This window comes from Gopherus evgoodei, chromosome 4, assembly GCF_007399415.2.
Source record: "Gopherus evgoodei ecotype Sinaloan lineage chromosome 4, rGopEvg1_v1.p, whole genome shotgun sequence".
NCBI lineage: Eukaryota > Metazoa > Chordata > Testudines > Testudinidae > Gopherus > Gopherus evgoodei.
Genome location: NC_044325.1, coordinates 72808160 through 72822418, shown reverse-complemented (window position 1 = coordinate 72822418; position 14259 = coordinate 72808160). Strand labels below are relative to the sequence as shown.

The following is a 14259-nucleotide window of genomic DNA, read 5'->3' as shown; positions in this document are numbered from 1 at the left end:
GTTCGGGGAACGCGAGAGCAAACCGTGGGGAAGCAGGTCTCCTTCCCCGGTTTGCTCTCGCGTTCCCCAAACCCCTGTGCAAGGAGGTCTCCTTCCCCGCACCCCCGAGCAAGTAGGTCTCCTTCCCCGCCGTTTGCAGGGGGGTTCGGGGAACGCGAGAGCAAACCGCGGGGAAGGAGATCTGCTTGCACGGGGGTTCGGGGAACGCGAGAGCAAACTGCGGGGAAGGAGACCTGCTTGCTCGGGAGTTCGGGGAACACTGGAGCAAAACCGGGGAAGGAGACCTGCTTTCCCGCGGTTTGCTCTCGCGTTCCGCCAACCCCCCTTGAAGCCTCCCAACAGCGCTGCAGTGTGGCCACATCTAACACCACTTGCAGCGCTGGTTGCTGTAAGTGTGGCCACTCTGCAGCGCTGGCCCTATACAGCTGTAACAATCAGCGCTACAAAATTGTAGATGTAGACATACCGTGAGGTACCTGGGCTGTGTAGTGTTTTGGGATGAAATATGCTTTTTTTTTTTTTCCTGAGTTTGTTCCCTTCCAGTGTAGACCATGTCCAGTTGTGCTTGGCTTGTAAGATTTGAAGAGATCTCAGCTTTAGGTGGAATGGCTGCAGGAACTGCATTTTCATCTGAAAAGTATTTGAGAGAACACTTTTGCAGTTGATCAGTATAGAAAGGAGATACCTGACTTCTTGAAAGAAAAGAACAGGAAAACTTCTTGGAGTTCATAGCACTGCAGTGCAGATCTTAAACGTGACCTGCAAAAGAAAAAAAAACTGAGCTTGGACATGGTTTTTTTTCTTCATTTTGATGGATAAAGAAGGCTTTTAAGGCTTTAAAATTTGTTTTTTGTTGCTTTAAGTATATTCAGGTCTGATTAGTCTGGGAGACTCTGAGTGCTGCATTAAACAACCACGTTTGAACATAGTTGTGAAAAAGCGAGTCTACTAACAGGATGTCACTGCCACCATCATTCTAGTCAGTGCAGACCAGGACAAATCTTCCTGATTCTTCACAATCCTGTTCAATCATGATATAATTTTATAGGAAAGACAAATCCTGTGATAACTCGAGAATTAGTAAAATCATATCATGAGTCAAAAGGGTAAGAGCGGAAGGAATTTTTAGTCAGACTGTTTAAAACACTTTTTATGTTTGCTTTTTGTTAATATCTATTGAACTACAGCGACTAACGAACATTTGGGAAAAATGATGTCTTTGTTAAAAATCCAGCACCATCACCCTTTCAGTTAAAGGGAAAGAAGTCACAATATCTATGCTCTAAGACCCTTAAAAGATCTTCCAGCAAAACCCAGAAAAACAGGGCATTCCTGAGATTTCTAAGGTAAAACACGGTTCGGAGATGGGAGGAGATGATGTATTTTAAAGCAAAAATTGTTCCTCATTTAAATCATAGTTGGTGGTGAGTCATCTCAATATGCCTTACCCCTTCCCTCAGGCCACTTTTGTTAGGAACAGATCCCCTCTCAGTGATAATTTAAGGTACCCTTATAACATTCTCATGCTTTATTGGTTTTTGCTTTTGTTTTTTAGCAAAAAGTTATCTATTACCTGTGCATCCTTCTCCAAGATCCTCGGGAACCTCATGGGGTGTCTGAGGTGGTGCCTCTGTTTCAGGTGAGAATTAAATGGATTGTGGAGAGATCCAGATTTGTAGTTTGTTGGTATTACTAGGGTTCTCAGCACTTTTCATTCCATAATCCCTCACTCAGCCCATTGCAGCTGCTGTCTGAGATGTGCCTTGGAGTCCACCAGCTTGATTCCTATAGCATTTTATAGTAGGTGCCACAGGAGCAGTAGAAATTAGTGTTGGGAAAACGCTTTTGGCTCTCATGTAGTCCATTCTAGATTCAGAGTAGGAATAGGGAAGATGTGCAAATCTTTAACCCAAGAAAAAGCTAGGTCAGCCTAGGAACCAGGAAACTGCTGAGTTTCATAAAGCTCTGCTTATCTGGCTTGTGTGTGTAGTCTCATCCTCAGGCTATGCAGTGCTGCCACCAAAGCGGTCCCTTGGTGTCTGAGTAGAGTCTCAGCTACCCAAGTCAAAGGTTCTGATAAGGGGGTACTCTGAAGTAAATGGATGGTCTTCCCCTTTTTTCCCCAATGACAGTCAAAGGTATTGAAACAGAAGTAGTGAGCTGAGACCTCTGCTTAACATTACCTTGTCTTTCCTCTCTTTTCCGCCCATTTATTTGTATGATCCACTTGTTGTAACCTAGGTTACGAGCTCTTTGGGGTTGGGACGTTCTTTTTACTGTGTGTCTGTACAGTGCCTAACACAATGGGTTTTCCTTTCATGTTCCTAGGCAAATATAGTAATAACAAATATACAAATATAGTAATAACAAAATTTTGTATACTTTGTATAATGTAATGACTCTACAGCCTTCTCTCCCTGTGAAAATTACCTACTGCTGAGTGTCAGGTTTTAGCCATGGTTTCTGAATCACTACTGAACACAATTTGTCAATGGCGACACACTTACAGCGAAATTGCATTCAGCATTGATTCAGCTGCACATGTTGCTGGTGGTAGGCAAAGATCTCAAAGATACTTACCAATGTTAATGAATTAAACTTCTTCGGCAGATCAAACACCAGAAAAAGGATTTGCTGGAACCCCTATCACTTGCAATGAGTGAATTCTATACTGCTCCACCGAGAATCCTGGCATGGGCTGTGATCTCAGCTGCCTCTAGTCATTGCCAATGACAAAGGGATAGGCTTGCATTTGGGTGTGGTTTCTCTCACCCACCCGACTCTGAGCAATGCTGCTTTCAAGGGTATACCCTGATACTTGTATTTGATTCTCCTTTAACCACTCACTGCCAAGGAGCTAGGAAAGAGGCTGCTTTAGTCTGAAATTCAGTACCCCTCAGTAATTCTCACCTAAGACAATCTGACATGCTCACTTGAGGGTGCATTCACAGGTTTCAGAGTAGCAGCCCTGTTAGTCTGTATCTGCTAAAAGAACATGAGTAGTTGTGGCACCTTAGAGACTAAATAAATTTGTTAGTCTCTAAGGTGCCACAAGTACTCCTGTTCTTTTAACAGGAGCAGTAACCTCTTGTTGCCTCTGCTGCACAGAGTTTTTATTTCTCTATGCTATGCCAACTTTACAGAAGGAAATTTTAGTGAATATAATTACCATATGACGGAGCCCATTAACACGTCTGCACTGACCTGACCCTACTGTTCTCTCAAACTGCCATTGGCAGCATTTACAAAGATAGTTTTTATGTAGACTTCATACTGCAGTGCTGTTTTGGGAGCTCAGAAGTCACAAAACCCTGGGGACTAGATGACTCAGGAGGTTAGGAATGGGATACAGAACCTTTCACCTCTCTGTTGGCTTTAATCTGACCCAGGTCAGTAGTGACAGAAAATCATTATCCTTTGACTGCCATTTAGTGATTATGATGTAGAACACTTAACCATCTTTATAAAGTACTTTGAGGTCCTTGGATGACAGGTGCTGTATAAATGCCAGTAAGTAATAGTATTCTGTTTCCTCTTTATAAGTGATATTTGGACCACATGGATGTTTTGCATCTATGGTATTGATGGCTTATTATAAGGGGGTCAAGGCTGGGAAGCACAGGCTAACAAAATGTCAAAAAGTAACAGTAACATAATACTCTTGGTGGAATGCATTTTGGCATTACATGCTATATACACCAGCATCATAGTGTTCAGTATGATATATGTACAAGGCCAATAAAAAGAAGCTGTAGAAACCTCACCACATCCCCCTGTTTACTGAGTTATAATTAAAGCCCAAAGATCACTGAGGCTTAGCAAAAGTTCATTAGTAACTTGCCAGGAACCTAAAAGCCACACATGATTAGTATAAGAGGCAGCCTATTGCAGTAGTGCCCTTCTTTATTATGGAGGTATGTCTGTCTCCTGTCAACCAGGTCTTTCTGGTTTCTCTGTAAATACTCTAAGTGCTGATAGTGGACAATTGCTCCCTGTCTCATGGCACATCATTTGTTCCCCACCCTCTCACGATAGATATGTTTCAATTGTAACGCATGTATTAGAATGTGCAGTCATATTTTTTCTTTTCTCTGAATCTGGCACTGATTTACTGGGCCAAATTGAGCCATTGAATTTAGCAATCACCCCTCCTCATACCAATGTTCAGTTTGGCCCTTTGTGTAAACTTGGACAAGTTCTCTGAACAAAATCAGTTTATTCGTCAATAAAAAAGATACATGTTTACTTTGAAAAAGTATTGTGAGACTTAATTAGTTTACAAAGCACTTTGAGAACTTCTGAAAAAATGTTGCTATTATATTATTACTAAAAAGTCAAGGAGTTTTAAAATGGAACAGTGTTACTGACATATGGTCGGTGAGATTGGGAAGTTCAAAGTTGTGGTTCCTGTGATAATTGTAACTCTGTCCTGTTGCACATATATATTGAGGCATTAAATTAAAGCTCAGATTTAGTAATACAGAATGCTACATGTACGCAAGATACAAGTTACAGTTTCTGTGTGACCCACCAACTTGAATATTCTAACCTCTGAGTATTTAAAACCTCAACCATAACATTGCATTAACTTAAAGAACAAAGTGAATGTCCTGTTCCTTAAAGGTACTGAATTGACAGCCTTGAGGACTGAAGTCCTCTAACCACAGGACAGATACAACACAGGCTATGTTCATAGAATCTTTCCCCTCCAATCTGTCTTAGCCCTTCCTTGCAGCCTGGTGGATCACCTCCAGTTGTATGGATAGGAGAGAAGTTCACTCTCTAGAGTCGTCATCTTGCTTCAGGACAATAATCTACTGCAGATGTCTTGCTTTTGAGTTCCCTCTGTATCCATGCCAATGGTAGCTTGCTTTGTGTAAGCCGCCTTCCCACTCCTTCCTCCATCTGACAAATGTTACCGAGGATGAAGATTAAAACTCTTAACTGTTAGCAACCAGCCCAGAGCCTAACTGTTTTTTCTTGATCTCTAGAGCTCCAAGCCACGTCTAGACTGTCTGGTTGAAGTGTACCGAAGTTGCCAAGAAATCCTGGAGCAGAGGAAGACTTCAGACTTCACCAGGACTTTAAACTAAAAAGCTCATCAAGGTGGAAAACTCACAGCAAACTAGGATAGATTGTATATAGTAAATGAACTCAGAGGTTAGAATATTCAAGTTGGTGTGTCACACAGAAACTGTAACTTGTATCCTGCGTACATGTAGCATTCTGTATTACTAAATCTGAGCTTTAATTTAATGCCAAAATATATATGTGCAACAGGACAGAGTTACAATTATCACAGGAATCCTGGAGCAGAGGAAGACGTCAGACTTCACTAGGACTTTAAACTAAAAAGCTCATCAAGGTGGAAAACTCACAGCAAACTAGGATAGATTGTATATAGTAAATGAACCCCAAACCAAAACAGTCCTGCAGTTGTCCTTCACTAGATGGTGCATGTAGACTGTGATCCAGCAGCAAGTGAAGTTGTTACTAGTGTCCTTGCTGGTGGCCCATTGTTATGGAAAAAATTTCAGCCCATGCACAAAATCTATCCTTGCCAAGATGATGATGCTGTAAAAGTTAATGATAAATTTACTTAGCTGCCCAAAATATTAATGCAACTCAGATCAGTAGAATTTTTCCAAGACAGGAGCCTCAGGATGGGATTTCCTTCCCCGCTGCACACCCTGCCGATGGAGGGAAGGGACTGGGTATGGGAAGATCAACAAATTTATACTCCTTTAATAAATCCTGAAACAAATTCTGATAAGCATACAATACAGCCTTGGCCAGATTGTCAATAAACCCACAAAGAACAAGCAAACCAAATGCCCTATACAGTGAATATTTGTGCTACATTTTTGTTGTGAAATTCTTCAAACCTTTTGTTTGAAAAAGGAGGTATCATCCCTAAACGGGCCAAAGCCAAGCAGATGTGCGAAGAGGACAGCTCTGGTTTTTATTGGCTTGTGCCCTTGGGAGTATTTCATGGTGTGAATTTGTATTGTACCTCATTGATATCCTGAAGATTATTGTAACTTTTAACTAATATCACCTAGAGGTGTGGGGCTTTTTTGAATTCTTGCATAATATAACGTGGGCAGCTCAAATTTTGTCCATCTAAAGGACATGTCAACAGCTCATCAGAAGCTTGTGGCTCACACAAATTGCAAAAAAATGGAGCTAGGTGTGTCAGTATGCAGTGCTCCAGCTGCTACGATGGCAGTGGCTCTGAAAATGTTAAATTTACACTTTAGAAAGAAATGCTGCCTTATTACATGTGACTAATTGTTAGCCCATAAGGCAAGAGCTCTGGGTTCTGCCGCTGACATCTGGGTGGCCTTGGTCAAGTCATTTAACCTGTCTGTGCTTCAGTTTCTCACCCATACTTTAAATCATGTCTTAATTACTGAAGTCACACCTGGAACTATACAAACTTTAAGAGCTAAATCCTGCCCTGGCATAAGCTGGTTGGACTTCGCTGAACTCATTGAAGTTGCGTCCTTTAAGAGTGGGTGCTGTAAGCCCAGGCATAATTGAGGTTTGGCCTTTTAAGAGTGGGAAGCCATGGGAAGTGTGATTCCAAGGAGGGATTGTTTGGGGTCCTGTGACTAGGAACTCATGTGACTAGCAAGACTATGTAAGAAGCAGTCTGTGGTTCAGTGAGAGAGGGTAATGAAGGTATGAGATGGGGTGGTTTATCCTTGATAGTAGGCCTCAGGAGACAGCCAGGTCACTGGGTTCAACGGAGCTGGAAAAAGACATGAGAGAGATCTAGAGACAGGATAGAGAAAGACCGTGAGGAGGGGCATTGCCAAAAGGAAGTAATCTGGGCAGGATAGTGCAGAGGGATGCTGAAGAGAGTTGATGCTCAATTAGAGGGTCTGGGCTGGGACTTTCAGTGAAAGTGGGAGGAAGTCCCCCATCTACAATTTTGTGCCAGCAGGGCAAATAGACTGTTGAGCCCAAGGTGGTAGAAGAGGACCTATAGCCCAATGAGGGTGAAGATACTATGTGGCCCTCTGAGGGTGCCCGCTGAGTGAACAGGAAGAACTACCTAGTCTGAAGAGTGCTGGAAAGTTGTTTTTTAATGCCAGAAGGGGTGGAGTTCTTTAGCTGGAAGCCTAAGTCACTTCAGTGACCCCAAGCACTGAGAGCTGGAGGCCCACCAGAGAGAAACAGTGGGTCAGAATGGGAAAGTTGAAGCAGGTGCATGCCCAGAAGCCAAGAAAAGGCCATCTTTTTAATGTACCCACTTGCATCCAGGCTGGTTTTGGCTCCTAAAAGGTTAAGTCACAATTTGACATCAAACTGCTACCGAAATGCTGATTATAGTATAATGAAACAAACACAGCTTGAGTCACTGACAACTGCATTTTATTAAGAACAAAAAAAAATCTCACAGTATCTCACAGTTATCCTTTTACATACAGCACAGCAGTTAGGCTTCTGTTATTCAGTATCTCATTTTACACTTTAGAAAATGTCCAGTCATTGCCAAGAGTGTTGATGAAAATAAAAAATTAAATTCTCCACCAAGGAACCAAAAAAATAGTTGAGCTATCTACAACAGTTTTCTGAAGTCAGGTAAGCTATAAATAAGAGGTATATGGTGCCATTCACCAAAGTGGGGGTGTTCCCTCAAATGCTCAAGTATTGGAAAATGCTCACAAGAGCTAATGCCTAAAGGATCAACATGGCATGCTGTCAAGTTTAAAGTGCAGTTATAGTCAGAAAAATGACAGTAAAAATGGCCCCCTTCTTACTCAACTTCTCTGCTTCCTGTGTGTGAGTCAAATCATTAATATAACAAGTGTTACTCCTGTAGGGCTTTGGGCATCATTAACACAAGTAACATCCCAATTCAGACTGAAGAATCTTTGTTGCTGGTGATTGATAGTGTAAGAGGCAGAAGGCCAGCTGGATTCTCATATCCCAAGGAAGGATTGCAGTGCAGGAAATTGAAAAAAAAAAACCTATTTGACTCAAATTGGCTCATTTGTACTGGGATTACAGAGAGAGAATAAATACCAGAGCCCACAATGTCAAAATATGTAGTCACTTTTTTGACTATATCTGCAACTTTTAAAAGACTAAAAATCAAAACTTTGTCAAAATTATTCTTTGACTCAGAAAACCCACAGCTCATCTCAACAGTGTGATGAAAGTCCCCAAACACGTGAGAAGTGGGTAAAATACACTATGTGCAAATCAGGTCTCTAGGATTTACCAGCTCCAGCCTGCTGTTTCTGGCACATTTAACTTTCACCAGCACACCAGCCTTTCTATATTTTAGAGCCCTAAAAAGATTCTGTCAAGGAATTGCTTAGAATCATACAAGATAATTTCCCCAGTTCTATGCTCTTCACTATTTGTCCCTAACTAGTCATTGGAAGCTTGAAATTGAAACCTGTTTCCTTTCTGTAATGTCCTCCTTGTATACACTGGCTTCTTGTTGTAAGGTTGCTTGTAGTGTGCTGGGTTGTATACACTGGTTTGCTGGGTTGCTGATGGGCATGAGGTTAAGCACATTGACAATAACAAAACAGTTTGCTCATTGTGACTGCTGGGCTGCAAGAATAGGTTTGTTATTGTAGAACTGCTATGGGGGCTGGATTCTTTTGGTGGGGTGCCCATGTCAGCTAGGCACTGCACATAGTTTGTTATATGGTTGTTCGTGGCTGCTGGGGAGATGACAATTTTATTTTTTTAAAGCTTTTTAGAAAGCTAGAAGATTGATGAGCACAGTATAAAACCTACTTAGGTAGACTTGTGTGTCTTTGAAGAATAATTTAAAAAAAACTATGTGAAACCTCTACAAAAAATTTCACATTTTGAGCCTTCCGACTTCGACAGCGTCCCTTTAGGACTGCTGAAACAGCACTATTTAGTAAGGCCTGAAGGACAGTATTTGGGAGTATCATTGCTAGCCACTTCCCCTTACGCTAATGGTATGGTGGAAGCTGGGGTTTGGAAGTAACCGCACCTATGAAATTAGTGTGGTCTAGCTCTTTCTAAAAACTACACCAGTTGCTGGACGACATTATAAATACAAAACTCATTTGTCTTGCCATCCCAATTCATAGAGATCATGTGCAGTAATGTTATACACATCCTGAAATACATACAATATAGTGGTGAACACCAAGATTCTTTGAAAGCATATGTCTGGCACAGGACTGTGCAAGATAAATACAGCCCTGTGGTGGAGACCTAGCTTTCTGTCCATTATATAGACCAGCATGGCATTCCATGCTACCTCAGTCCTGGAGGAGGAAGGACATCGTCAGACATCTGTTCCAGTCCTATTCACTGTTTACTTATTTCTCAAAATGCAGAGATATTGCCACATTTCTGCCCTAATTTTACTAAAACCAAATTGCTTTATCCTTTGTTTTAAAGTAGTATTAAACTCTCCCTTTTCTCTATAATATGCTCTCTTCAAAGATAGACTGTGACATTTATTTGCTTGTCAGCTTAGCTTCTCTTCCATCTAGTCAACTTTTATTTTTTCCCTTTCCATGTCTTTCTTAGACCACAGGTCAGTACAGGCTCTTGGCTGCATCAGCTTTTGAATCTGAGCACTGATCACACTGAGGTGTCAGCACAGTTGTGGGGTTAAGTTAACTTGTAGTCTTAGGCTGCGTGCATATTCAGCAGCACAGTACAAAATATTGCAGGTCATACAGAAAGACTGGCCATTTTACCTGTTGTTTTGGGGTTGGCAATAGTGAATTTGAACACCATCAGAAAGTCTTTGGAACATGGAGGACATTCACCAGAGCATAGGGTTAATGTTGTACCTAAACTACATGATAGGGTCACTATAAAACTCCATTATATTTCTCTTTACACTCTGGTAATTGCCCTGTTTTGGTGCATGTATTTTCTGATCCAGGAATATAAAACTTGGCATACTGGCCGTATTCAGTATGAAGTATTCTTGCACAAGGCTCAGACCACAGTTCCATCACTGTGTATTATGCTTGAAACACACAAAAGTCAAAGTCCCTTGCCCAAGTTGCTTACAGTCTAATTCAGGTGAAGGACAGGTAAGTTAATGATTCAAATGTGAAGTGGACAGACAGGATTTGTCAGGAGACGAATGGTGAAAAGCTACTGAAAAGGGCTGTGTTAAGGATACAAGATAGCTCACGAGCGCAAGATGTGGGAGACAGTTTCTAGGCATAGGGAATGGTGACCTGAGACAAGGTGCAAAGCCCAGAATGGGAAGGGGCATGCTTGTAAGAGCAGCTTGAACATGACATGGAAGTAGAGTTGCCAACCCTCCTGAATTATCCTGGCGTCTCCAGGAATTAAAGATTACATCGTGAGATGAAAACTCCAGGAATATGTCCAACCAAAATTGGCAACCCTACAATGGAAGGAGTGTAAAAGCAAGTGAAGAGATTCAGAGGGAGTGACGTGATTGGAGCAGCAAGAGGAGAAGATGACCTTAGCCACAATGTTTAGGACAGCATGTAGCAGAGAGAGGAAATGTGGGCAGAACCCAAAATCTAGTCTTTAGAAAAGAGAGGATATTACCTCTAAACATACTTCATACCACATTAAGGAGAGAGAACTGGAGTCTGCATTAAAATAGGATACATAAACAGCAAAATCACAGCAGTCCTTAACTCAAAATTGGGCAGCTTGCAAAAAAACAACACAAATCCAAAGGCACTGAGAACAAGCACTCAGAGCAGTGTAGGGCCCTTGGTAGTACGGGACATGGAAGGAAAGAAACACTGGCTTTGAGCCTCCCAGGGCTTTTTAGTTGGCGTTGTGCTCATAGGCGAGATGATGCTCAGAGGAGGTGGTGCAGGAGACAGGAGGGGAGTCAGTGCACAGTAGTTAATATAGCTGGCAATTAGAAGTGTCACCTCAACAATCTGTGGGAGAAAGACAATGATTAACGGTAGATCAGTTAGAAGGAAAACGCACTTTGGTTTCCAGTACCCATGTGCAGAGAAATTGCTGAGCATGGCAACGTCTGAAAGCTGAGTTGCTCTGTTTAGGGCTGAGCGAATACATTTAGGGCCGGGTTGAATGGATCAATCAGTTTGAGGCCCATGCCCATAAGGGGCTTTCCAGGTTGAAAGCACAGGAGGGTTAGGGCAGAAAGGAAAGGAACGATTCCTCAGGAAATACACCAAAGGCCTAGTTGGTTTTAATACACAGTTTTTCTGCTGCCAGGTGGAAGGGCCCTATTTTGCAGTTTGTCTTATACCCACCTTTGGAGCTGCCATTGTGAAAAGTAGTTTTTCAGTGCTGTTTTTCCCAGAACTCCTATCCTTCCCCTGACTGACTACAATCATGAAGTCATCTCGACAGCCTCCAAAGGTCAGCACAGACGGGTATGCATAAGATAGCTTTAAGTGCTGCAGATAATGGAGAGAAAGTTCAATCAGCAACTAGATTCTTTTAAAAGGAAAAAAGTCTCCCCAAAGAGCGCTCTTATTATTTGCCTAGGCAACATCAGATTCCCAGTAATGAAAACAGCTGTAAGCAGCTCTGCTGCGCTAAATAGAAAGTAGACATAGTGTTAATAGTCCAAATTTATGCCCCTGTTTAGGGTTTAGCTTTACTGACGATTCAGATAACAAAGAAACATCTCAGCCTAAGCTTGATCCCTGTATTAGGCTGTTCCTAAGATTTCCCTGCAAGCCCAGTGCCTAGCTGTCTCTGAGAGGGACAGTCCAACCGTTTTAATAGCCTGGTTGGAATTAACAAATTGCATCTGCCACTCTGACTCATCAGTAATGACCCTGTATCTTTATGCAGGATTCAAATACAGAAAACCTTTTCCATCTCTAACTTGTGTGTCAAATCCTGGTCCCATTTGAAGTCTATAGAAGTTTACCATTGATTTTAATGTGGCCAGGATTTTACTCCATGAGTCTAGATTGTGGGAATGTGCTTCTGGAGCGATGAAGGGCTTGGCTACACTCGAAACTCCAAAGCGCTGCCGCGGGAGCACTCCCGCAGCAGCACTTTGAAGTGCAAGTGTGGTCACTGCGCCAGCGCTGGGAGAGAGCTCTCCCAGCACTGCAGGTACTCCACCTCCCCGTGAGGATTAGCTTGCAGCGCTGGGAGCCGCGCTTCCAGCGCTGGGGCAGTGTTTACACTGGCGCTTTACAGCACTGTAACTTGCTGCACTCTGGGGGGTGTTTTTTTCACACCCCTGAGCAAGAAAGTTGCAGCACTGTAAAGCGCCAGTGTAGCCAAGGCCAAAGTTATTTTTCTCAGTCAACATGCTTCACCATACCATAGTGGTGTAATCCAGTATGCTAATGCCATCTTCATTCACAGCTATCCAAACTGGACAATCTTCCAAGGGAGAAGGCAGGACAGGCTGGGGAAATAAGAAATAACTTACATAGACATTTCTACAGCTTCACAAAAATAAGATATTTCCACCTTATTTCTTGGGTATTGAGGACAAGCTGGCGGGGAACTGAGATTCCTGGACGTTAGCTAGCCCAACTGAATTTATATAACGTGCAATAGCTACTTCATCATTGCATATCTTGTAGATCTGATCCCAGTGATTGATATAATCCTGTTCATGAGAATAGTTCACCTTCATGGTTTTAATATCTGTTTTCTTTTAAAAATTAAACAAGTCAGCATACTGAAAACTGAATGTAATGCTGGTCCAAGGTGCCAGTTTGACAGTCATATTCTATTCAGGTTCTTATGTTGCTTCCATCATCATGGGGTCTGAGACTGACATCCTTTGTTCTTCCACAGAACAGGAACAGTGCAAGTGTCCCTACATTGTCTTCTGCCAGTGTGCTTCAGTCCCGTCCTCAAGTAACAGGGTACTGCAGCTCAGTGTCCTAGGCTGACATTGCCGAGAGGCCAATTAATGCCAGTTGTGGGGGTACCCTAAGAACTAGACTCAGATTACCAATGCATTTCACAGGTCATCAGAAAGCAATGGTCACTGTCAAACAAGGCTATATCTGAGCCAGTGATTTAGATGAGAAAAACACTCCAGCCTATTACCAGTCCCGTGAGCCATCCAGTGCCTCCACAATCCTTTCCTGTATACAGTATTTATAACATGCCAGAAATAATGGGAGAGGTGGCAAATCTATCTCCATCAGAGAATTCCAGCTAAAGGGACAATGGTGTTAGCAATTTATTTTGTGTGAGACCCCCTCCAAGATGTGTTACTGAGCCGTGATGTGGACTAAGGTTATCCAGGGACTAGAGTTTCCTGAGAAGGAAACGCCATGCTCTAAATTAAGAAATTCTGAGAACTGCTAATGATTTGACATGAATGATTCTCATGTGTGAGGGTTTTTATCTCATCAGAATGAAGTCTGTTTTATCAAAGACAATTCAGATTGTTTGGCTAACACAGGAGACACCGATTGTGCATTATTGTTATGGCTAATGCCATTGACTTCTCATGGGACTCTGTGCCATGCTATTGTTATGGCTAATTCATAGTTCTGGCAGTGTAACTATCAGAAAGGTGTCAAACAGATTGTTCTTTAAACTCTGGATGGAATTATTGTATTTTCTGCTTTTCAACTCCACTGACTCTAAATGCTTGTGACCTTTCCTGCTTTTACTGGTGACAGCCACTGAGTTTAAGGAAGCCTGCATGCTCTCTGAACTTGAAGGAAACTTCCAGTTCAACATCAGAGGGGTAGCCATGTTAGTCTGGATCTGTAAAAAGCAACAAAGAGTCCTGTGGCATCTTACAGACCAACAGACGTATTGGAGCATAAGCTTTCGTGAGTGAATACGCACTTTGTCAGACGCATGTAGTGGAAATTTCCAGAGGCATCGGTATTCACCCACGAAAGCTTATGCTTCAACATGTTTATTAGTTTATAAGGTGCCACAGGACTCTTTGTCACTTTTTCCAGTTCAACTGCACAGAAGGACAGTACTTTTACTTTAAGATTTTATTTCAGAAAGTCAAGTACTTCGATCACAAAGCAAGAGACCAAAGGATCACAACTACCGTCTGCAATTAAGGGTACTCTGAAGACTATACTAGCATGGTAGGTCGGCATGTGGTTTTTCTGTTGGTGTAGGAACATCACCTCCCTTATTTTTCCTCCCTTGGTATCCTGCTGTTAATTGATTTGTCTCGTTAGACTGACCTCACATTTGGTAAGGCAGTTCACTTCTTTTCATGTAGTTATACCTGCTCCCGTATTTTCCACTCCATGCATCTGATGAAATGGGTTCTAGCCCACAAAAGCTTATGCCCAAATAAATTTGTTAGTCTCT

At 42.2% G+C, this 14259-nt stretch overlaps 2 protein-coding genes across 9 annotated transcripts in view; one reads left to right on the top strand and one right to left on the bottom strand.

The window, feature by feature from the left end:
• PIGH (phosphatidylinositol glycan anchor biosynthesis class H) overlaps positions 1 to 14259 on the top strand; it is a 38189-nt gene that overhangs the window by 7623 nt on the left and 16307 nt on the right. For 3 of the 4 annotated variants that reach the window (XM_030559774.1, XM_030559776.1, XM_030559778.1), the window contains exon 3: positions 1556 to 1639. In XM_030559774.1, the coding sequence (XP_030415634.1) occupies positions 1556 to 1639 (84 nt within the window). Of the gene's footprint in view, positions 1 to 1555; positions 1640 to 4991; positions 7345 to 14259 lie in introns of those variants that run through there. The other variant, XM_030559777.1, reaches the window with a different exon arrangement.
• PLEKHH1 (pleckstrin homology, MyTH4 and FERM domain containing H1) overlaps positions 5459 to 14259 on the bottom strand; it is a 92212-nt gene continuing 83411 nt past the window's right edge. For all 5 annotated transcript variants that reach the window (XM_030559760.1, XM_030559758.1, XM_030559759.1 and 2 more), the window contains 3 exons: positions 12272 to 12358; positions 11238 to 11384; positions 5459 to 10895 (listed from right to left, as the gene is read on the bottom strand). In XM_030559760.1, the coding sequence (XP_030415620.1) occupies positions 10701 to 10895; positions 11238 to 11384; positions 12272 to 12358 (429 nt within the window). In that variant the 3' untranslated portion in view covers positions 5459 to 10700. The remainder of the gene's footprint in view (positions 10896 to 11237; positions 11385 to 12271; positions 12359 to 14259) is intronic.